The 27,697-nt window shown below is 39.5% G+C and overlaps 1 protein-coding gene and 1 long non-coding RNA gene across 3 annotated transcripts in view; both read right to left on the bottom strand.

Annotated features, from left to right (window-relative positions):
• Positions 1 to 14,007, bottom strand: part of ENOX1 (ecto-NOX disulfide-thiol exchanger 1) — a 134,260-nt gene extending 120,253 nt beyond the window's left edge. For both annotated transcript variants that reach the window (XM_088530933.1, XM_088530934.1), the window contains exon 1: positions 13,870 to 14,007. In XM_088530933.1, the coding sequence (XP_088387059.1) occupies positions 13,870 to 13,960 (91 nt within the window). In that variant the 5' untranslated portion in view covers positions 13,961 to 14,007. The remainder of the gene's footprint in view (positions 1 to 13,869) is intronic.
• An 898-nt stretch (positions 14,008 to 14,905) lies between these two features.
• LOC148593431 (uncharacterized) overlaps positions 14,906 to 27,697 on the bottom strand; it is a 142,647-nt gene continuing 129,855 nt past the window's right edge. Inside the window, exon 3 of the long non-coding RNA XR_015913722.1 lies at positions 14,906 to 15,032. This is a non-coding gene — a long non-coding RNA (uncharacterized LOC148593431). The remainder of the gene's footprint in view (positions 15,033 to 27,697) is intronic.

The following is a 27,697-nucleotide window of genomic DNA, read 5'->3' as shown; positions in this document are numbered from 1 at the left end:
AGGACACCTTATTTGGCACTCCAGTTAGGCATCAGACAACAGATAGAATCTTTCACATACTTCTCAGCTGCAAAGAAACAACTGTGAAGTTATTGGGGCACCTCATTAAACAAACAAAGAAAAAAGAATTAATTCTTGAATTCAGCTTCTGTGAAAAACACTGAAAATCAAAGAAGTGGCTAACAAAGAACAGTCTTCTTTTTGTTTTTTTTTTTTTTTTTTGATAAGTCACAGTAGGAAAAAGAAAAAAAAAACTGCTATATTTCCCTGTATGGCTGTGCATACAAGCAACTGCATTAACTGGTAAGCCAGAGAAGCTGACATGCTTAAAACATCGAATAGCCTAGATCAGAGAAAAACTTCCCAAAAGCCACTGATGAAAAACCAGTTGCAAGGGACGTGATGAAAAATGTGTCAGACTTAAATGGTAGAACGGTCCATTCTGAATGAAACAACGGGGACTTAGGAGATAGGGAGTACAGGAAGAGAAGCTGGAGCTCTTTAAAGACATTGTGGTTATAAATGATAAGAAAAATAGGTCTGGAAGCAGCACATTTGTTTCAATTTCCAAAAGTATTTGACAAGTTTCCATATCAGAGATTAATGACCAGAAGGCAGAGAATGAGAATAAAAAAAAAATAAAAGAAGTCTTCTGTGTATAAATCTAGCTCCAATTGTGGTTTTGCCCTTAAAAGAAAACAACCCCTTCTCACTCGAGAGATCTTTCCCTTACAGTCCCAAACTGGCCATTATCACGTGGGTCTGCATTTGAAGGCTACTCTAAGAATAATATCACACAGCTGGAATAGCACTGCTGTAGCTGAGGTCATAAGTAAGACAAGGTTTATGGGCCATCCAGAACGGTCAGAAAAAGAAAGACCCATGTTCAGGTCTAAGGTGGAAGCGGTGAACTTCCAAGCTAAATACAGAGAGCAATTGTTCTGAGTTTAACGAGACATGATAAGTCAGCTGGACTGAGAAAAATGCCAGCTGGCATACCTGTAAAAGAGAAGGGCATGTTACAGTGGAAATGGTGATAGTGTGGTTATTCTGTAAAGGAATAAATAGGTAAGCCTGTAGAGTATGGAAAGATTAATAAAGGGAAGAAAATTAACATGCTACAAAAATACTCTGTCCTTTAAATCTACACTTTTAACCATCTGTTATAATTAAAGTTTTAGTTCTCTCCTTGCTTCAGACCAGGGGAGGGCTGCTGTATTTTTTTCAAGATATACAAGTTGGTCGAACAAGCAATATAACCCTCAGCCACAAATCCTGCCTTACACAGCAGGCAGGCTCCTACTCCTAGAAATGGGCAGCGTTTGCTTCCTTGCACTGGATGGAGGGCCCTGCCGGGAGCCTGCCCTTCTCTTCCCCTCTGCACCCACCGAAGCAGCTTCGCTTTGATATCTGCAAACGGGTGAAGGCAGCTCTGACTGCCAGTGGGACTGGCGATTAAACTAGAGGGTTAATTATAGGCGGCGGAAAAGATGTTGTTTATTTGTTTGTTTTCTAGTTTTCTAATCTAAGAGACAGATGTAGCCCCGTCTTTTATGGTCAGAATCATTTCTCTTTATTTTACTAACACAAGGAAAAAAATTTTACAACCTCTTATTCCTGCTGGCTCTGCAGTCTTACAGAATTGGGAAACGGAAGCTGGGTCCTATTTTGGTTCTATATTATTGATGGGATGGCACTCTCCACCTAACCCAGGGATCGTGCTCTCTTAATTTCCCCCCCACAACAACTCCAGGGAGGAAAATCAGGGCTCCCACCACAGTATTTGGCCAGCAGCATTTTACTACTGGCTTTTACTGATGCCAGAATGAAAACAGGTTTGTTACCCTTTAAATCCCCAAATGAGTTTGCAGAGCGGGCAAACTTGTAAACTCTATTTATATGCAGCCATTAAGTAGCATGGAGCTTTCTGATATTTTCAATCTATAACATAACCATAAAAGAAAACTATGACAGCTTGTCATCTTCTGATCATAAATGCATGGTAAGCAATAAAAAAACTTCTCTGGAGAACTTTAGTTTATGCTTACTATGTACAGATGTGGATGAAGCATTAAAAAAAAAGATCTCAAGGCTGCAGATGAAACAAAACTTGGAGTCACAACAAATAACAGGTCATGTAAACAAGTCTGGTGAGATGTGGCTATCTTAAGCAACATGGCCCACAGAGGCCAAATGCCATTATGCATAGGAAAATGTGAAATAATCGAGCTAGCAAAAGGAAAGCAGCCTAGGAAATGAGTGCAAAACCAAACTGTTTCTGGAATCCTAACAAGAAAACACTGAGAAAATATCTCTATATCAACAACTTAAACTGATTTTTGCAATAAGAAAAGAAATTGCAGCATGCACTAATGGCAGCTAGAATACACCATAGTGTGACAGTATTTCTGTGTACTATCCTTAGACCAGTATGATCCCTCTGTTGCTGCTGCAGTAGCTAAGAGATCTCAGTGCCCCTTAGGAGAAATCTTTTGCATTACAGAGACTGTATTCAAATCTAGCCTAATGCTTTGTTGATGGAAAACTAGAGATCAGGGGAATGAGGAAGCAAGGAGGGAGGAACACAACTATCAGTTAAGCGAGTTGTTATATAGAAGCCTTCTACTGAGAATCCCAAGCCTCAAGCTCCTGGATGAACACTTCAAAGGGCAGTTAGCAATGCTGTCCCAGATGAGCTTAAGAGCTAAGGCAAAACACCAGAAGAGAGGCAGTCCCTAAGGCACAGCAAGTGGTGTATATGAGTCACTAGCTATTAAAAACTTGCTTTCTTAGCTCTGCACCTTCATATTGGTATTGGCATGTGCCAGGACACGGGTCATGCCATCAAGCAGTGCTGAGCAGCTTGCTGTAGAGAAATACACACCACGATCCTTCATGGAGATAAATGTTCCCTGCTGAGGCCCACTGCTAGGAACTTCCATCCATCTGTGATAGTCCTGTTGGCTTAGAGAAGAGAGTCTCTGTCATGAAGAGGCTGTTTCTGCTGAACTGGATGGTTTGGGCTTGTTTTGTCTTAATTCCAGATTAAATTCCACTCAGATGACAACAAAAATAACAACATAAATACGGACTGTGTTTGCTCTTTTTGAATGGAAAACATAAGACACATATTCCAAGGCACATTTAGGTTTAAAGCTCAAAATTAGCACCTTGAATTGCAGCCAGAAATGATCTTAGTCTTGAGACTGAACGTCCTTAGTCTTGGGAGTCAATAAATCAGCCATGACAAGCCTCAACCAGCTATGGTTTATTATAAAATCAAGCTTGATTATGTACTTGAGGTAATTAGGCAGATGAGAACAAAGAGACACAAAGTTAAAAGGCAACATATGTAGGAAGAAATGGAGAAGATATTTTATTTTATACAGGCTGGAGAATAAAAAAAAATGAACTTGTACTTGGGGTTTGTTTTCATATACTGAATTCAGTCTAATAATGTGACGGGACCCCAAAATATTTCTCATGACCATCTTATTAAATTAGCTGAGCTGCAGCTTCCCTCTCCTTGCTGTCTGAGCTCCCTCCTCTCACAACTCATTATCCTTCTTTCAATCTCCAACAGGTTACAAAATTAAAATATTAAAAGCATGGTAAAGAAAAAAGGAATTATGATACTACAGTAAAGGGCAGCAGCACTGTGTCTAGGTGTAAACAGTCCAAATTCACAGGCTATTTAAAAGAAACATCAGGCCACTTTTCTCTCCCATGTTCTCTTAGTTTTGGTGGGTTTATTATTATTTTTAAGGAATTTTAATTTTCTTTGTAGTGACTATTTTAGTAGATAAAGTTTTAAAGCATTCTGGGGTGTCTTAAACATACTATGCCAAATGCACTTGAAGTGCCAAAATGGTTATCAAAAGGCCAAGAAATGAAAATTTCAACAATTATTCCTATAAAGGCACCAGTCGTGAAGTTCCAAGTATAGATAAGTTCCCCAAATCCTGAAAAGGTTAAATAAATATGACAGATGCAGCTTAAAATGAGCAAAAACCTTAAAATTGCAATGGGCCATAATATTGCACATTAATTCTGTTTGAAATAAACCATCTGAAATACAATTACACCAGAGAGAACAAAACAAGAAGCATGTAACTTCCCCTCTCCACCCACTCTGATCTGGACATCTTTTTTCCTTCTGCAATACATGCTAGCATTGCTAAATCTAAACAAAGGTTGCAATATGCGTATCCAGGCCTTCTCACACTGTACCTTCTCCTGTAAATGCTGGCAAATCCCTTTCTTATTCTCCACTCCTTTTTTTTTTTTTTTCCCAATCCCTCTCTCAAAGTGCATAGCCAAGGAGAAGTGCAGAGATTGTATGCCTGCCTCTCATTTGCACAATAGCAAGTTTGCCCATTTCTCACTGCCTGACTCTAGAATATCAGATAAAGAGTTAAACCGCTTTTTCACTTCCCACCACACTACTGCTGTGCCAAGCTGCCTGGAAAAAACTACACAATAGGCAGGCAGCTTCTTAACCACTGCTGTTTTCCATGTCAATCAGTATTATCCCATTGTTTCCTTGCAGTCCCTTACCTACCTGGTTTATCTAAGTGGAAGGGAAAAAAAATGCTGTAAGCAATTTGGGCAGGTCTTGACTGTTAAATGTTCATCCCGTGTTTACCTTGTTGGAGCTCTCTCTCTCTCCCTAAGCCTTTTCTGAATGCAGGTGATGAATAATCATTAAATGATGTAGGCACTGTGGTCATGAAAAGATTTTTTATAAAAGAAAATCAACCAGGGTCAGGAGAATGATGTTTTAAAGAAAAAATAAATAAACCAAGATATCTGAACATAAAGGAAAAGCTGATAAAGTTGTCCTAGGAATGCTAACAAATTATTAGATTTCTGAATGAGGTATGTTTAATATTTGGGGAGAATACAACCCCCATACATGTTGTAGCAGCTTTGGGCAGTAAGTTTAATTATCTGCCACCTCCAAGTCCACAGAAAGAGCTACTCCAACCACTAGTTGCTCCCCATTGCAAAGATATTGCTCAATGACGGTGGTGTCACGCACATCATCTGTCACTGCTGGAGCATGGGAAGGTGTGGTAAATCCCCTGTTTATCTGAACCAAGTCAGCATTAGCAAAGTATTATGTTACAGCTGACTTGTGTGCTCAAGAGGTTAGGCTCGCTGAAACCTAACAGGCTTCTTAACACTGACCATCAAAAGACATTTTTCTGCATGGATCTCCTGACATTTCCCAGACAGACTCCTGCAGTGATGGGAAAGTGCATCTCTGTGTGCTTTGTAAGACCTAACTCTCTTGCATGTGCAAAGGGCATTTGAAGGACAGAAATCCATGCCTACACCTTTTATCCCAAGGTAAAATGTAAAAAGCAAGGCTCTCCTGCTTGCTATTCAGTGGTTGAGGTCTACCAACAGGCTCATGCAGGGAGAAAGAGCCTGACTAAGGAAACCAGATAGCTTTTATAGTCCTTATTTGGGGTGGCTGCTCAGGGATTGATTCCTATTTAGGTCTGCCCTCCCAGTGACATCTTGCTCTAGGACTCCTCCAGCCAGTACCATCCAGATCACCCTCATCACTGCACTCTTTGAAGACTACTCGGCATGGCCCTTGAGATGGCCGTGTCCATCTCCTGCAAGCTATCAACATGACCTAGTCACAGCATGAGCCTTAGGACTTCAGGAAGGGCCACATCCCTCCCAGCTGGGCACATGACTTGCTCAGCAGGCCACCTTCCAGCAGGCCACCATCAAAGAGCCTTTGTGACAGGTAGGTACATAATGTGGTATCCACACTTATCTCTGACTACTTAAATTGGTAACCGGTCATAACAGACTTGGTACACTGTCTCTGAAGGATACCGTGACACAGAGGATTAACTAATATTTTACCTTCTCACAGAAATCTCTTGATTAAAGTCCCCAAATAGCACTTCCAAAGTCAATTTGCTCTTCCTGATGATTCCTATCCACCATATCTATATTTTTTCATTAATAAACTGTCTGCCTCCCATACAGGATTACACTGACTTCCCCAAATTGGCCAAATAACCTGGGGCCCTTGGATGAAGACTGATGTGTGAATGGAAAGTACTGTAAAAAATCTGTGTTCCAGAGGAAGCGAACAGTCAGTAACAAATTGTTCCTAACAGTCTCTTGGCTTACTTTATGCAGTGGGATGCTCATAATCTCTCATGGCTTTCCTTGTCATGAATGCATAAATATGTAGAAAACAATGTGAAGAAGTCTCTCCAAGGTCAGCTAGAAGGTGGGGACTTTTTTAACAAAAATAAAATATCTCTGTATGATGTGTCACTGTAACTTCAATCAAAAACATGTAAAACAAAGTTTCTTTTTTTGTGGTGTAAAAACAGAAAGGATTAAAAAAGAAAAAAAATCACGATGTCTTCTGTCTAGGTGTATAATAATCATAAAAGTATTTTGATATTTTGAGAGAGTTAAAAAGAGCTATGTCAGACAGTAATCAAGTTGTTTCCCTAAAGCATTAACTGACCCTGGACAAAACTAGTAAAATGTAACAACAAAGGAAAGAGATGTGGTAATTCAAGAATAAAACCACATACATCACAAGCTTCACAGTTGATACCTCCCTTTATGTGCCCCTGCTCACATTCTGAGTCTTGCTTATTTGGGACATTCAGCCCCTCACACAATCTTAAAAAGTAGGAGTCACCCTTGAGAGCCAAGCAGATTTTAATCATTGCCTTTATCCTTGGCCTCAATTAAGGTCTAATATAGAAGAGACACTTGACATGACCTAAGAGGCACACTTAAACCTGAATAGTGTGTCAAAGTACTTAGTGCTTCTGCTGCATTTTCTCTGGCCGTTGAATTGCTCTCTCCTTTTTCTGATGTAACCTGGCTGTGTTTGTTCCTAGCACTTTAATGTCCCCTGGTGTGTAGTCTCCTTGAGTAACACTCACATGATAGAAAGTGTGATTAACTCTGCAGGTGCTTTCCAGGTCAACAAAAAAAACCCAAAAACTTGTTACACTAATATATAATACTTCTTTAAAAATATTCCCAGTAGATCTACACACGAGGCTTCCAAAAGGGTCTATTCTTTTCTTTGCTGCTGTCTCGTGTCTTGTGCTATTGTCTCGTGACAATATAAGTCTTGTGATAATATAAGAATATAGTTTTAGCTGAGTACAGGCTCTACTGTAACCCTGTGGTGCATATTTCAAACTTCTTTAATTATTCTGATCGGCCATTCAGATAATTAAAACAGTAAATCTTTTCCTCTTGACTAAAATGTCTTATTTCTGCAGTGATGACTATAATGGTGAAGTATAGGAAGGAACTAGAATAAAATTAGAGAAATTATTTGATTTTCTTCACAGTATGACGTATTAGATTAATTCTGTAGGTCTGCTTATTAACTAATCAAAAGGCATAAAATACATTTGGAATCCATAATGTCTGAAAAGGCATTTTCTGAAGATCTTGTAACTCTGTCTTTTTTGCAAAATCAACGGATATCTATGAAGATTTGATTGAGACTTTCTATTATCCTCTTTTCCTGGCAAATGTCAAGCCAATGCATCATTCAGAACAAGGGTAAAGATGTGCTGCACCTCCATGCCATGGCACGGCTGATTTCTTTCAGCAGCTACTTGTGGTCTGCAGATACAGAGGCAGGGAACAAGAGTACATGAAGAGCCTTCACCAGCTGTGTATGTACTTAAAAGCTTACATCTGGAACATGTTAAACTTTAGCCATAAACTATAAATGTTCCTAAAAAGAAGCTTATTTTTAGGTCACGGTACAAGTGAATTATTGTAAAACTTTTGTGGACAGGTCTTGTAAGCAATAAATTGGAGCTCAGTATTAATTACAGAAAAGAAAGCTATGTTTTGCTGGATGCAAAACTTGGAAGACGAAAGTTATGTGCACTCTGACAGGCAACACGAACAGCAAAAAAAAAAAAAAAAAAAAAAAAAAAACCCAACTATAGAAAAGGAAGATTTAATAAGTAATGAGATAGCAGGGGTAAAGTGCAATGAGACCACCAGACAGATATCAATGTCTCCAAGACTCCAGTAATGGAGATACCATGGAAGAAGTAGTATATACAGAGGACTTGGAAGAGTCCTGGCCGGATGAGCCCTTAAAATATTCAGCAGTGTTCAGTGTACAGCCTCTCTTTGGGGAACTGCTGAATATAATCAAATATACCTTGATTTCCTACAATATTTGATTTCTCTTCATTAACAATGTAAAAATAGTACAAAACCAGAACAATGAGGAATATGTTTACAATTTGCTCAGTGTAAGATCATCCGCAGTAGATGATAATTTGCTGAGAGTGCTTCATCTATTCACGCTAGAAAGCCAATGAAGCCTAAAGAACTTTTCCATAGCTGAGGCAGGCTGGTGAGGGAATTCTTAAGTCTCAGCCCACCTTTTATTTTTCTGAAGTAATCACTGGGTTGTCTCCACATCTCTGCACAGCAATCAAAGATCTCTCGAGCCAGTGGAGTGAGTAGAAGGGAAAGCTGTCTTGCTAGTCTTCCAAGTGACATATGCATCATGTAGTAAAATGTTTGGGACTAATTGGAATCCGGATACAATGATCAGCTTACGGCTAGCCATAATCCTCATACTCAAGTCAGAGAGAGCCTAAGTATTAGGTGCTTGGAGGACTTGGGCTAAAAAAATATCTGAGGATATTTAACCTTGTGTTTTAGGATTTAAGAGTCTCAAGATTGAAATTTCCCAATTTCTTCTGTTATCAAAAACTACTTCTGGGGTTACAGTTTCAGGATCCCAACTACTTATTGTCACAGGTGCTGCTTCCAAAAGTGAGGTTTTGCTGAGTTATGACTTGATTTGGAAATATAACGTGCAGTTTGGGAAATCTTGTTCTATTAATGATCGAGAGGGGAGTCCATTGGAGGGAGAAGCATTTCAGCGCTGAGTTGCCTTTTACGTGTTCTTTGAAGTATCTGCTACTCAACATTGTCAAAAGTGCAACACCAAGCGAGGTGCTCTGATTGAAGCTGACAGTTCCTATGTTGCACTGAAATCAGGTCAAAAGACAAGTGTGCAGGGAAAGAAAAGACAACTAGAAAACCAGAAGGGCTGATGCAAGTGTCTAATATTTCACAACGCTGCAATGTCTAAAAAACATGTGCCTGAGGCCACAGAAAATGGTGTAGAGATTTCCTATACCGTTTAGTAAGTAGGATGTTAGGCTTCAAAACTTACCGGTCTCTGATTTCACGAGGATTTCATAAAGGTGGTCAAAGCCTAATTTAAGGCAAAACAAGACCAGAGCTCACTGGAAACTTTAATATTTGGAGCTGAGGGCTGTTACTTGGACTCGCATATAAAAACTTGCCTTAATCTTTTCAATAAGTAGAAATCACCAGTTTTCAGGCACACACTTTCTGGAATTGCACATTCTAGGTGGAACTTGTAACTCTTATCATGGTTGTCTGTACTTGAGGTTTGTCATTTTTTTCTGTAAGAGTGCAAATATGCAGCTTACCAAAGTCTAGAAGAATAATCATGTATGTGTCACCACTACTGCGTATTTGTACTGAACTTTTTCACAGACACCATCTTTGATTAACGAATATTTAATTCATCTAAATCACTCTGAAGGAAATCATCTGAACTTCTTTGTGCTTTTCAGGGTAATGGCTCAGAACTGAAGAAGAACCAAACTGAACTGGAAAAGTAAGTTATTTTTCTGGCAGGTTGTCTTCCATTAGCAGACAGGTGACCCAATGCCATTTGCCCAAACAAATGAGAGCATTAGAACTCAAAGTTCAGCAGTGCCCAAACTACTTTTTCAAAGTGCCAAGGTAAAAGCAAAAAGTAAAGCATTCGCTGTTGGTCCCTGCAGTCACTGAGTTTTTCTGCTTTTCCTAAAATGTAACAAATGAGCAGACTATAAAATATTTAAATCAAAGTTGCAGCATGTACACAGGTGATTTGGACCTCGAAATAGGAGGAGCACCACCTATCCTTTGCCCCTCACCTGACAATTGTTTTGAAAGTCTCACAGCATGGAAAACAGCAATTTTAAAGCCTGGGTCTTAACAGCAGGGTCTTTTTTTTTTTTTTTTTCTTCCCCTCTCTCAAACCTTTCCAAAAAAAAAACTTACCTCTGGGCTGAAACTGAGCGTGAGAAATTTCAGTGCAAACGGCATTTTTTTTTGGAAAAAAAGATATCACCTGCTGAAAGGGGAGGTTTAGAATGAAAACGTATTTTAGCCATAACTCTGTGACATCAATCTTTAACACTTTAGCTAATGTATTATTAAACTACAGTTTATTGTATGAATTATGTATATATAATATATAAATGCCTATATTAGTATACATTTAATGTAGTAGCCAAATATTATGGGAAAAGATAAGCTTTCTGAATAACAAAAGGTATAAGCAGAGAATATATAGAAACAGAAGAGATATTATACAACTATTAACAAGAATCCATCCTTACAAATGAAAGGCTCTGACATTTGCCCAGATCAAAAATCCAATTTTACAGCACTAGGAGATAAGGAATTAAATAGAGTACAGATAGCATCTAATCTGGTATTAAAAGGTTAGCAGTGCTTAAAATTGATTAGTTACCAAGACCAGACAGTCAACAGCCCGGCCTGTTAGAGTAATATCAGCCAGATGTTGCAGAAGCTTTGGTTGTCATTTTAACAAACTCTCGGGCTGGATAAGAACATCACAGATTGCAAAGTGGCTATCATAATTCTGTTATGAAGCAGGCATCCCAGCATGTCGCAGAGCAACTAACTTAATATCAGATGGGGAAAACAAGCAGCAAAAGCCTTTAAACAGACTTAGTAGATCATATCAACACCATAGCTAAAGGGGCAAGTCTTCCCCTCTGCAATTCAGGAATTAGGAACCACTAGTTTTGGGGAAAGGGAGGCTTTGACTAAACAGGTCTTCTGGAAATGGAAAGATCACAGAACTAAGGGATGTGCCGAGTTATGGATGAATACCACACATTAAGTTTCCGACTCATATAAAGGTTATATAAAAATGTCCAAGAAAGATCAGTTTCTGTCCAAGATTCATCTAAGCTACTTATTGCTTTCCCAGCTGTCATCATGCAAAGAAAAAAAAAAGAAAAAAAAAGATCAAAAATATTTCTTTTTAAAAACAGACAAAACTTAGCATTTGGACACGTGTGTTCCTTTTTTGAACTCAGAGAAATGTAGTGGATGACAGCAATAAAGTAACTGAAAGTAATTAGTGACTACTGAGGAAGTTTATGTCATTGCTAGGTTTGATACAAAAAATGAAAAAAAAAAAAAGGTCAGAAAAGGATAAGGACTGTTTGGGTACTTGGTCTATTATGGTGATGGAAACTGTCACCGAATGCAGATATAATAAACAGGCCACAGCAAATCAGTCAATAAATCTTTTTATAGAAAATTGTGATCAAAATTATGGTTTTTGTATGATGAAAATGTGTCAAAAACTTATGAATCATAAGGGAATACAAAGAAGTGTCACAGCACCTATTTACTTTAAGTAATATAAGAAAAAACGTTTCAAACAAGGGAAAAGAAGTTATTCTGCTCTGAAGAGAAATAAGGCAATTCTTCAATAATGAATTTTTATTACTTATGGCACTTTTCATGCATTGGAAATGCTGAGCAAATACCAGCTGACCTGAACAACACTCCTACAGGACATGATACACATAATTATGGAAATTAAGGTAAGGAGTTGGCAATGAACCTTAAGATCCTCCCTTGTGGGGAAAGAGTCTGCACATGAGAAGAGACGGCCTTCGTGTGGATTGCATAGCCCAGCTGAAGACAGAGTTTACACCCAAACTGGAGAGATGGGAGAGAAGGAATAGACAAAAGATTCTGCAAATCCTCTATGGGATATGCAGCTGCATTGCTTGTAAATGAAAGCAGTGGAAGCTGATTTTGGCAAAAGGCCATTTTCACATTTGGAGGTAATTACATTGAAGTGAAGCACACAAAAAGGATGTCAATATGTCTGTCTGGTGACTTCATTCACAGGGGCCTTGAATTCATTGGATCCTGCTCACTGTTTGGTCGGATTTCTCTGCTTCTCAACTTGGGATGGGAGCTGCCAATTCCAGGAATGTCCTTGGCATCCCCAGGCAGAACCCCACGAAGTTTTGCTAAGACTAGAAAATGGGAAAAAGCTGTTTTCACACATATGTGAGGCAAGCAAGGCCCAAAGAAGTTCATCTAGCACTGCCAAAGAAGACTCTCTTATGATGTGGTCTGCTGCACCTCGGGCATATGGCACAGTTCAATATGCTGCTCTCCTATGGGACGTGTGGATGAGAATCACAGAATTGCAGAATCACAGGATGGTTGAGGTTGGAAAGGACCTCTAGAGATCACCTAGTCCAACCCCCCTGCTCCAGCAGGGACAACTAGAGCACGTGGCACAGGGTGGCATCCAGGCGGGTTTGGAAGATCTCCAGAGCAGGAGACTCCACAGCCTCTCTGGGCAGCCTGATCCAGGGCTCTGTCACCACCACAGGAAAGAAGTTCTTCCTCACATGGAGATGGAACTGCCTGTGTTTTAATTTGTACCCATTACACCTTGTCCTCTTGCTGGCCACCACTGCGAAGAGTTCGGCCCCAGCTTATCAGCTTCAGCTCAAGAGTGCAGCATCAGTATAAGGCATGATGGAGAGGCCAACAGCTATACGTGTTTCTTGTAATTAGGAGCATGGTGTTAAAGTGGAAAACTGAGACTCCATACACCATTTGCTCCAGTTAAATCCTCCGCTTCAGACTGATTCATTTTCAGGCAACTTTTTTTACAGTGTGGTCCAGGTAATGCAGGGCCAGGTCATTAGCTTGTGTGAACTGGCACAACTCTACTCAGTTCCTAATCTCAGGAGGGGACGTATTTGTCCAAAATTAAGGTTCACAAATCCCCAGCGAGTCAGACTGAGTGATTTACATTGTGACCTGGCTCACCGCATCCATGTGTACACAGACAGGGGCAGACGTGACAGGAAGCTGCTCTGATCCAGATGTTGAATAGTTCTGCTTAAGTTAAAGGGGCTCTGCATTTTCCAGAAGGGATCTGTCTTATGTCTGTCCAGTTTGTAACACGGAGAGGGCTTGTGTTCATGGGGCACCCACCTACACTAAAATAATCTTTCTGTATCTCACAGGAGCGATGAAGTCTAATTAATCTCAACAAATCAGGCCTCTACGGTTCCCACAGAAATCAAATGACATCAGGATTGTGTGTGAAACATGGCTGGTATTTAAAGGATTATTTTTGGTTTTGTTAGAAAAAGTGATCCCATGTAAAGTTTCCCTGAAGTATAAGCAAAATCAAATCAAACAAGAAAAAAACTCCTGAAATTCAATGTATACAATTAAACAGAAAATAAATAAGTACACATCTGACAGGACAGTTTCACTTCACTAATACTGAATGGAGTGGGCTTCATATATCCTTTCCCACTTAACATAACTTTACAATCTTTCTCCAATCAAGAGTTCCCAGCCAATGGTATACTTTGGCAGAACCTCAAGCCATCCTGCTTGAATAGAAAATCAGAATTTAATATATTTCTCTCTTATGTGGCCTGGCCCCCAGAGAGAGCATGAAAATTGAAGGTTTAACTCTCTAAATTCCCCAAAGATTTTTGGCTTTTCTACAAGATTAAAATATAATATGGATTATATACCTACTACAAGAAGCAGCTAAAACGTATTATACCATATTAATCACAGATGATGTTTTAAGAGCATATGTTCTCAGAAATCATTCCAGATGTTATTTTCTTAAAAAAAGAAAAGACCCAAAGAATTCATGAACTGTTATCACAGATCACTTTTTTAAAAAAAGAAAACTCTTACCTGTCACAAGCTGTTGTCCAGCTAATCCTACTGGAACCATTCCTAGATTATTCATAGCTGTAGCCCAAGCTGTTGGATCAGTGACTGACATGTTAAGTTGTGTGGTATCTATAGCTATACTTCCCAAACCATCAGCTGCTGCAGGAAAAGAAACACATTATAAATAGAAAAGCTAACATGACAAGATTTTTAACCAAAACCTTCATAGAAAAGGAGGTACAAGACCATGCTTTTGGGTTTGCTTCTTAACTGTGATTCATATTTAAGATCACGATAATAGTACCTGGTACTGTACAGAAATGTTTTGTTATGTTGTGTGGGAATTTTATTATGTACAGGTTTTGTACAGAAAAACCTGAGAATATTGAGAACATTTAAGAGGCATTAATTAAAACAAGAGCAATTCAGACTGGATATAGGGCAAAGTTTTTATCCTTGAGGACAGCCAAGCCAGGGCAGTCACCATCCTTGATGGTTTTCAAGACCCTCTTCAATAAAGACCTGAGCAACCTGGTCTGATCTCAAGGCTAGCCCTGCTTGGAGCGCAAGGCAGGACTAGAGACCTCTTGGGGCCCCCAATCCGAATGAATTATTCTGTGATGCTATGATTTAATTTAATTATATATATAACTAGACACAAATTGTCAGAAAGCTGTTAGAATTTAAACTCAAAAAGAAAAAAAAAATGTTTTACGAGAGACACAATCTTTTTATTTTTTTCCAGAAAAGTCTTGAGAATATGCTTGCTGAGCAGAGGCCAAGCCATGTGATCTACCAAGTTTTGCTTGAGAAACAAAAGACAAGTATCATTACCACGGCCAAAACAGACTGAGTCCAGGTAGGAATTTTCCTCAATGGGGGAAAGAGGCATAGGTCTGAGAAGTGAGGGGATGGTACCCTTCTGATCCTAAATCCCAACCCCAAGGTTTTGCCACATGTCTGCATCTCTCTCCACAGCTGGAATGAGTTCCTTCCACATATTTGTTTAGACCCATTGAGGACCTGAGAGATTTACCTGCAGCCATTTTTTTTTCTTTTTTTTTTTAATCAGTCCCTTTTGCTCCTGTTAGACTTCTCCAACCAGGAATAATTAACTACTGTCTTAGCAGCATCTTGAGATGGGATGTCATCAAATGCAGGGTGTGCACACAGCTCATTAGGCTCTGAAAAAGAACAGAAGAAATCAGCAATCAAGTGTCACACTCAGAGCATAGCTTCAAAACAACAGGCTGCTTTGGGATCTGCTCTTGCTGAATTATCAGTCCCAGCCTCGTTACACACAGTTAGAGGCAGTTGTAGAGGCTTTTCAGCGAATGCTCATTCTTGCCTGCTAAACAAGAGGTGCCACGTATGAACCTGTCAGGCCGCTTGCCTCTGCCTGAAAAGCCCTTCACAAATTAGGCCTTATCAGCACCTACACAGTCTTCTCAGCACGAAGGCATCAGCTGAAAGAACAGATTTAGGGATGAATGTGATTTTTTCAACTGTTAACAATTAACTGATGTTGCTAGTTTCAAGGAAACAGTTTCTTGTTCTGAGATGAAAGGAAAAACAAACAAACCAACCAACAAGAACTTGCGATGACTTTCAGAAGGGAAGGTGCAGAGATGTGGAAATCCAACGCAAGCTAACAAAACTGAGGATGATGCCTCGTCGTTAACTTGCTTTGTATCTTAGGCTCATGAAGGTTAGTTAATTCGATGCAAAGGTGGAGCATCTGCTTCTCATTAAAATATGCTGCTTTCATCAGGTCTCTGTCAGACCATGAATTTTACATAACTTTGCCTTTCTGCTGTTATTGCTGTTGGTGAATCTCACTGTGTCAGAGCACTGCTGACAGTAAAAAGAGGTTGAATAAGCAAACAGAAGTGTGACCAAAGGCTGAGAGCTGACAGCACTTACAGCAGCCAGAGAAAATACCAAGATGAAGATGAGCACACAGATATGCCCATGCTAGGTCTTTGTGCGCTGGTTATATAACTCATGGCAAATGAGATAATTATAGTTATGGCTGGCCAGCACCTTAAGGGTGCTGATCTACCAGTCTTTGGTATTAGTAGATAGTTATCCCAACTGACTGATTGCTTCCAAATATAAGGGGTGGGGGAATCATTAATATCTGACAGGTACATGTTGGTGACTTGTTCAGCCTAAGGCAATTATGATGACTGTCTTCTAAAGAAGAACTTGAAAGACTTTAATTGTGAGGTTTCCAATACGCAAACCCTAAAAAATCATCTTTAGAAATGAAACAATTAAAGTAATTATACCATATTGTAGCTCAGTTCCTCCCACGCTTTTCTTTTTTCATATGATGTGCATAAAGTACAAGCTAGACAGATTTGCATTATAGCTCCTTGACACCATACAGATCACTTTATGGAAATATGATCACCTTAATAGCTGCAAAAGTGAAGAAAGTGGCTGGGTCAGACAAAGCTGCACATTTTTTAGTATGTTGTAATTTACAAATAATTGTATGCTAGGCTGAAAAGCATTTGGTTCAAAACTACAGTGGGTCTATTTAAAAGTCAATATTTATCAACTCTTTGTATTCGAATTCACAATTCCAGTTCTTATTTGATCTCCACTACTCATTGCACATAATATAAAATAATTTTATGATGAAATTAGTTTTTAAATAACATCTATTAAAACCAAAAAACATTGAATGATAATCCTCAGCAGGGAACGTGACTAACATCAGACAAAAGATTTATGTCAAGATTTTAAAAACTTGATGTCTCCTGTTCAGCTCCTTAAATTCATACTTAGCTCTTCTCACTCAGGCTATAAACTTCTGACCACAAACATCCATTTCAAGGTTAGGGCTGGCTGAATTATTCCTTGTCAATACGTTGTTTATCATTCAGTACTGCCCCTTTCCTCTTTAGGAGTCATTCCAAAATCAATCCTGATTTACAAGTATGCACTGAAATCTCAGATGAGAGCAGTTCACCCATGGAGCAGACCTGGTCTTGGGCATGGCTCCCTGTGCCCCATGGCCCTTATTAGGAACAGGAGCCTTGTTGCCTTGTTGATAGTAAGCGAGAGGGCTGATCCTGGCAGTGGCTGAAGTCCACTAGTGATGAAATGCCTCTTCACACATTTATGTGTGCTTGTTGCTTAGCCTCATAACGTAATACTCTGCCTATTTAGGAAGAAGGAGGTGCTGCCTCATGGTTTCAGAGGATGACCTGCAAAAGCTTCTCAAACAAGCACAGATTACTGGGATAAGAGGCATAAAATTTGTGTTGAACTCTCCCTGCCACCACCTCTTCACCCTATTTTACTGCTTGGTAAAGTGTGTGCTGAGTGACTTAAGGAAATCTGCCACCAGACTCTGCCACTTCCCCTGCAAACCTACTTTGCCAAAAATGGCAATTGGTCCATAAGGAATCAGATGCTGGGTCGGATAAACACACCTCAGTGTATTGAAAAACGATAGGTGATTTCTTTTGCATTTGCCTCCTACGAGGCAAACAAATTTTGAAGCATCTTCTTAACAAACAAACATTTTTATTTTTTTTTAAACAAATGTTGAAATCTGTTTATATTTTCATGAATCAGGTGCATGTATTTGTTAAAATCCACGCAGAGGGGGAATCATATGATGCTATGGATAGGAAATAAAGCAGAGTCCTTAACTTAATTAGTGAATGCCAAACTGCACTATGCCACTAGCTCTGCCCAGATGTGCCATGGATGTTTTTGCTGTTAACATGCTCTCATAACGCACAGTGTCTCTAGGCAGCCTTGCTTTCTCTGTGGCCCTCAGGTCTACAGCCTTATCAGAAGGAACTAGACGAATGGCAGCTTGAACCAGGGGAAAACTGCATGCAAGAAGCCTAAAGTGAAACTAGTCCTATCTAACCAAGAACTGCTGCAGGCTATTTTGTCAGTGGGAGAGAGCTAGACAACAAGCATAAATGCACCTATGAACACTGAATAATTTGCAACTAGCCATAGGCAGAACTAATGCTACATCCTAGAGGACATGGACTGTAGAAGCTAGCTCTTGTACGAGGGAAGATACTAATTGCAAAGATCCCTTCTGCTGACAACTCGCAGATTACATTAGCACAGAACAGCATTATATGGCTAAAAATAATCTCCCAGTCACTTCATGCCTTATTTAGAACCAACCATTAGCTTTTGTTTCAAAACTTTCAAATATTCCAATATAGAAAGCAAGGGGAGGCTTTCTTAGTGTCCTAAATTAAATCTGCCTTGGGCAAATTTCAGTGTTTCCTTGTATAGCTTAGATACTGCACTATTATATTCTCCATGATCACTGTAAACAAAAACAAGACAGGGAAACACATAAGCCCACTGTATCTTCACTGTCTAAGCCACATAAAAAGCAAAGTGATGTGTACGATGAGAAAAGCAACTACCAGTAAAGGTTCTTGTTCCCTTAAAAATAACAGCAATCAGTTAAAAGCCAAGAAAGTGCAAGCATATGCAGGGATCCTGAGCAAAATCAACACCATCTCACTGGGATCTCACCTTTAGAAGGTAATCACAGAATCACAGAATGGTTAAGGTTGGAAGGAACCTCTAGAGACCATCTAGTCCAACCCCCTGCTAATCCTGATTTATAACTGAGTAGGAATTCTCTAAGAATTAATTACCTGGAGTTATATGTAAAAGAAATCTGTGATTATAAACACTTTCACATGGGAGTAGCTTTACTCTAGAAGAGTAACTCCATGAACATATGAAGCCATAATCATAATTAAAGAAAATGCGCAAAGTCTTTTTTTTTTTTTGGTTATTCTCTTTCTAGACACAATACAAGTAGTGATCCTTGGGTGGTGTTTTGTGGAAGACGCTTAGGCTTTCCTCAGCCTGGTCGTCAGGAAGATAAAGCACCCTCAAGTCCATACCAATGAGCACTTCTCAGTCATAGCAGATTGCACTTAGTACACATATTTTATACCAGGCAATTAAATGCACTTACCCAAATGAACATAGAACTTGGTTATATATTGTGCATCAATTATCACAGGCAATGAATGCCATGAGACAAAGGAATTAACACAACATAAAACTAATTCAATAACACAGCAGATTGCTAAGTTAAAATCCTACCCTTTAGATATCCATAATGCCACAGACAATGAATTACGACATGGAGTGAGGCTGATTAAATGTACCACAGCAAAGAGCCTCTATGGAGTGCTAGGGTCAACAGCCGGGCCTGGAATGCAAGGAGGAGTCCTCTACCTGGGTTCAATACAAACCTGCTCAGTGACCTTGAGTCATTTCACCTCTCTCTCTAATTTTAGAGATCACTAAATCTGTCAAAGAAAAGACTTATGCCATCAACCTTTTAAAACCTGGGATTGCAAGTAGCAAAGATGTTATATATTATTGGTGCCAATTCTCGAGATGAGACAGATGGCCAGGAATGATGTGATGTCTTGTGAACCACTACTTCTAGGCAAGTTTTCAAGTTCTTAGAACAAGTGTGAAACATTTGTTTCTATTCATTGTGATTCATAGGACAGCAGTCATTAAGTTGGTCATGCTCCACCTGACCTGCCCTGCAAGGCAGGTCATTTGCCAGATGCACTTGAGGTTTCCTCTAAAATGCATCAAGTATTTTGCACAGGTTCTTTCCAGTGTTTATTTTTCCAGCTGCAGAATGGATTCCCAATACAGAAGAAAGGAAAAGAAAGAAAAGATAGACAAGGAGCTGCTATCATTCACTATCGGTGTCTTCCTGACTATCTTTAGAGAAGAAGAAAGTTGGGAGTAGCTGCAATGAATATGATATAGGTACATGATATAGTCACACTGCTTGGAGTACATGATAGAAATATATCCAGTGTGACTCCAAAGATGGCTTTTACTCCTAGCATTGCATGTGCAATGTTTCAAAAGAGGCATCGTCTTATATTTTTGCATGGATAGAGGTGAGTTACGTTAACTCCTAAAAAAAAAATCTTACCTAAAATCTGAAATTCAAAAGATGTTGAATGAAGAATATATTTCTAGCAGCAATCTGCTTAAAAAACATATTATTAATTCAATTAATAAAACACGTGAGATACTATATCATGAGAGATGAGGCTCTTACTTAGTCATCCAACATCCTTACTTAGCCCCCACAGCCCTTTTGGACAGAGGTGCTTTCCAGAGTTTCCGGAGAGTAGCACTGTTTAGCAAATTTTATCTATCAGGTCTACCTCTTCTTACTAGAGGCCTTTTAAGGCACAAGCTGGTTCTATAGGAACTGGTGCATACCTTAAGAAAACAGCTCCATTAGGCACAAGTAAGTGAAGATAAGCAAGGTCCTACCTTACTGCCTCGTTGGAAGTTCAGTTACATTATTCTTTTGTTTTCTACTCTTATGAATTAATTGTAGCACTATTGCTCTTTCTAGACTATATCATTAAAAATTATGCTATTTTATAAACTCATAGAACATATGTTGTATATACACTGTATTTGTATGTTTTTACATACTCATAAAGGAACCTCTTCATCAATTTGTACTGAAAACAATTAAAGAGTAAATCATGGCCATATTGCTAGAACAAGTCAACTTAAGAGGAAAATCACAATATATTTACAGTTTCATCTTAAATGTAAAAAAACCAATTTGCACAAAACACATTTCTGGAGGAACTGCTCATGCTGCATTGCTGAAATCCTCTGCCCAAGCAGTTTCTGAAGATTATATGTGGAACAGACAAAGACCAGATTTCCCTCAGAAAGAAGAACACTGGAAGATTTCAATAGTGAAAAAATAAAACAAAGGTCTGAAAGATAAACAGGTGTTCTCTTGCGATGCTCCTTTAAAGGTCATCCAGTAATATTTCATGCTAAATCCCAAACTTCACTGGGATCCCAGAGCAAAGGCTTAACAGGTTACAAATGTGCTTTATCTTTTGTCTGCATTCTAGCAGCTGCAATCTGAATACACTGAAGTCTATAAATAACAGAATCTGAGGCACATTAAGCAAACCAATATAGAAGTCCAGCTTAGTGATAAAAAGGCAATGCAGCACCAAAATTATCTGAGGAAAAGAAAAAAAAAAAGTAAATTTTCAAACTAGCAGTGTAGTGACAAAATGGGTCTGATTATTGCTTGAATACAGAACACCATTGTGAATTGATAACTCTGTCAAATTGATTTTAAAATGGTAAATTTGCTTCCCATTTAGGAGAGGAGTGGCCTACTGAATAAATTAGACCAATTATTCTCTATATTTCTGCTCTTTAAGTTTTTATAGGTTACCAAACTCTATTTTTTTTGAAATCTTCCAATTACTTCCAGAAATATTTTTAAACTAGGCCCTGCATAATATTCTTTTTAACTGAAGGCTATTAAGTGCTCAGAAATGCCACATCCCACATTATCATATTTCAGACAACAGAGAAAGCACCCATATGTCTGGACATATTGAAATCTAGTAGAAAAGGTGAATCAATTGTGTAGGCCTCTATACAGTAGACACATTCAGAAAAAAAAAAAAAAAAAAAAAGTTAACCTCAAAGCTAGCATTTATTCAACTGTTCCAGAGAAGAAAATACATGAGGAAATAACACAGATTTGATTAAAACTCTCTCTAGCACAGAACTAACATATGAAAAGGTCTACTAAATTGTCTAGTTGGTCTTAATGTTAATTAGACCAGAAGGGGATTCCTCAATCAAGGCAAGAAGAAGAGCCGATTTCACAAAATATTGCTGGCCTCACACTGTCAAGGGACCCAAATGCCACAGAAGTTTCCTCTCCCAGTGGCGCTGAGGGCTGTCTATGCACAGGTAGGCTGCAGAGTCCTCTCTAGAGAACCATCGAGCCAAGCAGATGGCCCCCATGGAAATGTTTCTGAGCCATAACCTGGCCAGTCTCACCGGAAGGACACTGGCCATCTGCAAGGGATCAGGGGAGTCACAGGGTGGGACTCACCAGGCAGAGCCCATCTCGTCTTGCTTGTCGCATGGGGAGGCACCTTTAGGACGAGTCCCATAGCAGCGTGGGACATCCCTGCAGAAAGAGCATTTTAGCTTCCTACTGACCCCGAAGGTGAAATGCCTGTGGCAAACCCCCAGGAACAGTATTGTACAGACCACTAGAGTGAGGCAGGAAAGTCTCATTTCTAAATTTTCAGATGAAGACACACATTACTGTCTTCTAGCCCTGGAAGACCAGGAGAGAGCTGAGTTTCACACAGCAACATTATGTATGGAAAATCTATTTTAAGTAACTTTTTAGAAGTTTCTAAAATATATTCATTATCATGTCTCTTTTCCTCCAGAGCCTGTATAATTGAACTCCTGGAGTTAAGAAGCCTGTCTATTCAGGCAGAGGTTCCTGGAAAAAAAATCCTTGTCAATCAAGCTATTTTCATATTTTTAAAATATATATATATCTTTCGATCAAACTGTGGTGCTAGGTGATACCAAAGTGCCTTTGGGTAAGTGCCTGTGTGATCTCTAAAGCACATTTTTACAAAGCACTGAGACAATCTAAAATCATATTAATCATAATTTTAAGCCATGTATTGTCTCAGTTAAGTGAGATTCTGAAAGAGACATTTTGGTTTGTTTTTCTTGTTTTAATTCAAAGTTCTGGTCATAAATTCTGCTTAAATGAAAAACTATTACTTATTTGATCAACTGTGTCTCTACTCTGTTCAAAAGCTACCATCACCTCTTACCACTTCACACTCAGGATCTTTTCTCCACCAATAAACTCTGTATTGGCAGTGTGCTCCCTGGTCTCACTTATCTTCAATTCCTTCTATTCCTCTTAGTATATCATCTGTTCTTCTCCATTTACCTGACAATTTTCTTTTTTGCTTTCTTTGTATTTTTTTTTCCCTCCATTGACTTCATGCTTCCCCTTACAACAAAGGCACATTTCTTGCTTTACTCTGCCATGGGCCATTCCCTCATTCAAACATCTCTTCACAGCCAAGACGCAATATTATCTATTTTACTGTGTTCTGTTTCATTGTGTGGAGGAGATTCATGTCACCTCACTTCAGCTAAAGTAGGCATCTGTGCCTGAGCTCTTCTGCTGCATTCATCATCAGTAGGGAGAAACATATACTTCAGTTGATCTAATTTAGACATCTGTCTCACTATGCAATGAAACACACCTCAAAGTGTTTCATATCTCCCTTCTCTGGCATTCTCCTCTGTTCAAGTCCATGCTGCAGTTGTGGATGAAGACACTGCTTTTCAGACACTGAAGGGATGCGCTGGGTTGTGCCAAGCAAATTGCATGTTGGGATTCCAGCCACTACTCCACTACCTACTTGCCATATCCCATCAAGACACTCAGTCCTGAGTGATTCAACTCCCACTTGTATCCTTTCTCTGTCTGGTAATTCCAGCACAGCAAAGCTTAAGGGAACAGATATTATGAGTCAGATTGCAATAACTCATGAGAATGTCTCCAAATATAGATATATATATATATTTAGACAGAGAGATGGCTTGTTTTCCAATTTTTCCTGTCCATACTCAGTGAAGAAGGGAACATATGACTATTAGTGTTTTATAACAGGAGCTACCCACTCAAACACATTTCCTAAAACTGTGTTGCCCTACATCTGCCTGCTTCCTGGAGACAGAACTCACTCTAGCCTCTTTCTTCCCACTTCCAAATGAGTCCTATTCCCCCTTTCCCCATTTATTTTCCAGTCACTGTGCTCCCTCCTGTTTTAAAGATCAATGAAGACCACACGCTACACTCAGCTCCCACACGTGGCTTGTTTCTGCGATCAGCCAAGCAGCTACTGGCTTTCTTTGCTCCTTGGGACTTGTTCTGGAGCAGATCCCTCTTTCAATAAGGAGCTGAGGACAGCTGCAGTGAGATTCCCTCTGTCCTTTGCCTTGTCCTGGGCTGGATGTTGTGGGTAAATAAAGGAAACAAAGAGGTTTTCCCATTTCACACAAGAACAGAGCTTCTAGGATCTTTTTGCTCCCTCATTGCCATTAGCTTTCAGAAACTGAAGTACATTGCTAAGCGGAGCCAGGAATTTTCTATTTTCTGAGCTGTTGAGTGTACAGGCCCATGAACAAGTTACTGCAGGGCTGCACACTAATTGACTATCACGTACTCTGCGGGCAGGCTCCTGTTTATGGGGCACTCAGATACTTTTATTCTTGTCCACTGAAGAAGAGGTGATCCCATAGTTAACACAAGATCAGATCAGATAAACACAGAGTTATTGTTCTCAGGAAATCCAAAATTCACTTGAGGCTTCCCCCTTTTCAGTGACTGCTGAAGGCCAGAGTGAAGAGTGCTCCAGTTAGTTACAAATCACTGTGAATATGATGATGCTAAAAGCCCTACATGTGAGTGGTCCTGCTATACCTTTGTCCAGCTAACAACCCTTCCATTTCTCTTTCCCTGATGCACACTCTTGCACATGCACTTGGCTTCTCCAGTTTTAGTCATAACTCTTCAGGACAGCGAATAGTGGGGACTTTCCCTCAGGCAGGGCTGAAACCTACCAGAGAGTTGGTGATCTCTGTGCTGTAATTGGTCTGACACCGGCTTTTTGCCAGGAGCACCCCTGGGCATGTCACCATGCTGCTGAGGACTGAGATGCAGGGCCTGGCCACCCTCCTGCCAGGCATTTGCAGGCTCAGGCAGGCAAGCCCTTGTCCCATGAGAAACTTCAGATGCTACCGTGATATAAAACCATGAACACTGCTCATGATAACATCTCCCTCTCTGCTCGTGCAACCCCTCCATCCCTTTCACCTAGTTAAAAATTCCACCCTTCCTGACCTGACGTTTTTGTTTGTATTCTCTTATTTGAATTATAAGCTGTTCAGGACAGGGAATGTGCCTTTATCTGTGTTGGTAGAGCACAATGTAAATTTACTACACTATATAAATATTTTCTAATAACAAGGGCAATAACAAGAATAATGTATTTACTTTACTGTAATACAGTATTTTCAAGCTTCAAGATACAATCAGAAACAACCCTGAGTCAAAAATAAGACCAAAAAATTCACAGAACCTTTCACTATGAAGTGGGAACCTTGTAGTCACTGTGTGAAACTTTGGTAAATTAGTTACCTATATTCATAAATAGCATTTGTTACTGCAGTAAAAATCATCGGAAATTGCCCCCCTGGAAAACATAAAGCAGAATGTAACCAGTGTAAACCAGCAGAGCACCGCATAACATGAGTATTATGAGGGTCACAAATGGTCTACTGGTTACTTTTTAAACAAACATAATGTTAATAATTTCTCCGCAGCATTACGAATAAAGCATTTAGCCTGTAGCTACGAATATGGCAACTGATGGTTTGGGCTTGTTTGTTTATATTGTCATATGGCAGGCTTGTGCACCATCTCAGGACCCCTGCCCATGAACATGCAAAGGCCGTAGCTTGCACAAATGGGCTGCAGGTGGTCCCCAGAACTCGAGGCTCCCCGTGAGGCAGGTCAGGGCCCCAGCATCAGTGCCAGCACCTTTCACAGAATCATTGAATCACAGAACCATAGACTCATAGAATCACAGAATCGTAACAGTTGGAAAAGACTTTCAGGATCATCAAGCCCAACCGTAAAACCATCACCACCATGTCTGTTAAACCATGTCCCTAAGTGGTTCATCTACACATTTCTTAAACATTGTCAGGGATAGTAACTCCACCACTTCCTTGGGCAGCCTGTTTCTGGCACTGTCGTCACTCATATTGTCCATGGGTTCTATTTCTGCGCTGTGATGTTTGCAGTTAATTGGAAGAATCCTGGCAATTCAAGGGATTAAACTGATGGGAACATGAGACACATTTATCCATGCCACACTGCAGTAGGTGCAAAGCAGATATATGGAGAGACAAAGCCCAGCCCATTGAATTTGCAATCTAAATAGACAGTGCTCTGGGAGATCAGTGTGTTTCTGTGTAAAATGTACGGTTTAATTTAGGATCACCTCTGTGACACTAGTGGCCCATAATATACAAGCGGTCAGGTTAAAAACCTCTCGATGCCTCTTTTCTGAAACTCAGAGCAACAGCAACTAGAGCGGTTTGAACAGGTTGCATTTGTTATTCTATTAATTGCCTGCTAATATTTCTTTCAGCAGGAAAGACTAATAGGCCTCCTCTATCTCTAAATGTCTTCTAAACTATCTAAAACTGCAAATCGACTGAAACAAATAAGGAGTCTTCTATGCTCTAGAAATGGAAAAGGGACGGGATCAGGATTCAGGAGATTTCTGTTCCTCCTATAGCTCTGCAATAGGCTCTGGGCAACTTTCTTTTAAACTTTCTGGGCCTTGATCCTCCACCTGTGAAATAAAGTAATTACACTTTCCTTATCTCATGCTTTATTCTTCTAGCCTCGTTAAGCTTCTTTATGTTTGTGGGGTATGCCCAGTGTGACAAGACCATGCCCTGTGTCTGCATATAACATAGGATTGTATTAGATTGAAGGTTGAAGTACTTCTTTTTTTTTTTTCTCCATGTGAAAAACAAAACCAAAGCATGGAAGAAGAAACAAAGAAGATAATGATCACAATTTCTCATGGAATTGCTTATCTATCTAAACGTGAAGAAAATAGCAAGTTTCCTTTAAAAGGACTGGCAATGAAATTCACACTCTGTCAGGTGTAAATTACAGCCTGTATCTCATCTCTTCTATCTGCAGCTCTTTTCTTAGTCATGCTTAGCAGCAGCGCACAAAAATATTTCCTGTGTGTGATCAAGCAAGTATGGGCACATAGGATGCAAAAAAAATATGAACATTTCTAAAAACTGCTTATGGATATCTTAAAAGAAAACTGAAAAGTTTGTAATCAGGTCATTTCTCAGTCAGATAACTGATTTATCACAAAGATGTTTGGGAACACAATTCAAATGTATCTACAGATTTCCTTCTCTAGGAAGGAATGAAAATTGGGTTAGCTAAAAATAAACCACAAAAAAAGTATTAAAAAATAACCCCCAAGAACATATGATTATATTATGCAGTCACAGAAATGCAGATCACTTAATCAAGCCTTTATCATAATAGAGCTGCTCCCTGGACTAGCATGGGAGATTTGCTTTTCATCTTGTTTTTCCCAGTATTTTGCATGACACCTTAAGATTGCAAATGCTTTATGACACTTAATAGATGGCTACAGGTGAATATGCATACATCACAATATACTCGGTGGAAAACCAGCTTCATCTATGCTCATCTTTGAAATGGTGAACTCCTCCCCAGGCCCCATAGCTTAATGTGTTCATGAACAACATTGTGAAATACATCACTTAACTGTCAAGCTAACTATACTAAGAACTAAGCCTTACTACTGACTGGCCCTCCAAATAGTTATCTATTTGTGGAGCCCTAATGACTGCTACAGCTCAGAGAAGAGGCAATAATTTTCAAGATATTTAACCTAACCTGTTCCTTGAACCACTAAACTTAAGATTTTGCTTATTCAATGAATGTGTTGCTAAATAACTTGGTGCGGTTTCTCAGTGAGCGAGAAGTGCTCTACCTGCTGCAACTGGACATAGACAAGGTAACAAGCTTTCTCAGTCATCTCTGGCACAGCCTTTGCACTCACCAGGATAAGGTGATGGAGCTTTCATCTTGGCTTACAAGAAATCAACATCTGAATCAGTAAATGCTGCTTAATTGGGGCGCATGCCTGTCTCTAAATGTGCTGCAATAACAAAAAGATGCATGCTTCGTCTTGTCTCGGTGGCACTAAGATTCATGTATGCAGATGAATCAGTGAGAATGGCCTGGCCTCTGTTATCATTAATTGAAGCATATTAAGAGACTTGGCAGAAAAAAAAAATCCAAATTTGAAATGTCAAGAGACAAATCCATCTAGTT

Source organism: Tinamus guttatus, unplaced genomic scaffold (genome assembly GCF_059628265.1).
Source record: "Tinamus guttatus ecotype Peru unplaced genomic scaffold, ASM5962826v1 Tinamus_guttatus_pri_ptg000394l, whole genome shotgun sequence".
Taxonomy (NCBI): Eukaryota; Metazoa; Chordata; class Aves; order Tinamiformes; family Tinamidae; genus Tinamus; species Tinamus guttatus.
The sequence above is the reverse complement of the archived record's forward strand: the minus strand, read 5'-3'. Positions and strand labels throughout refer to the sequence as shown.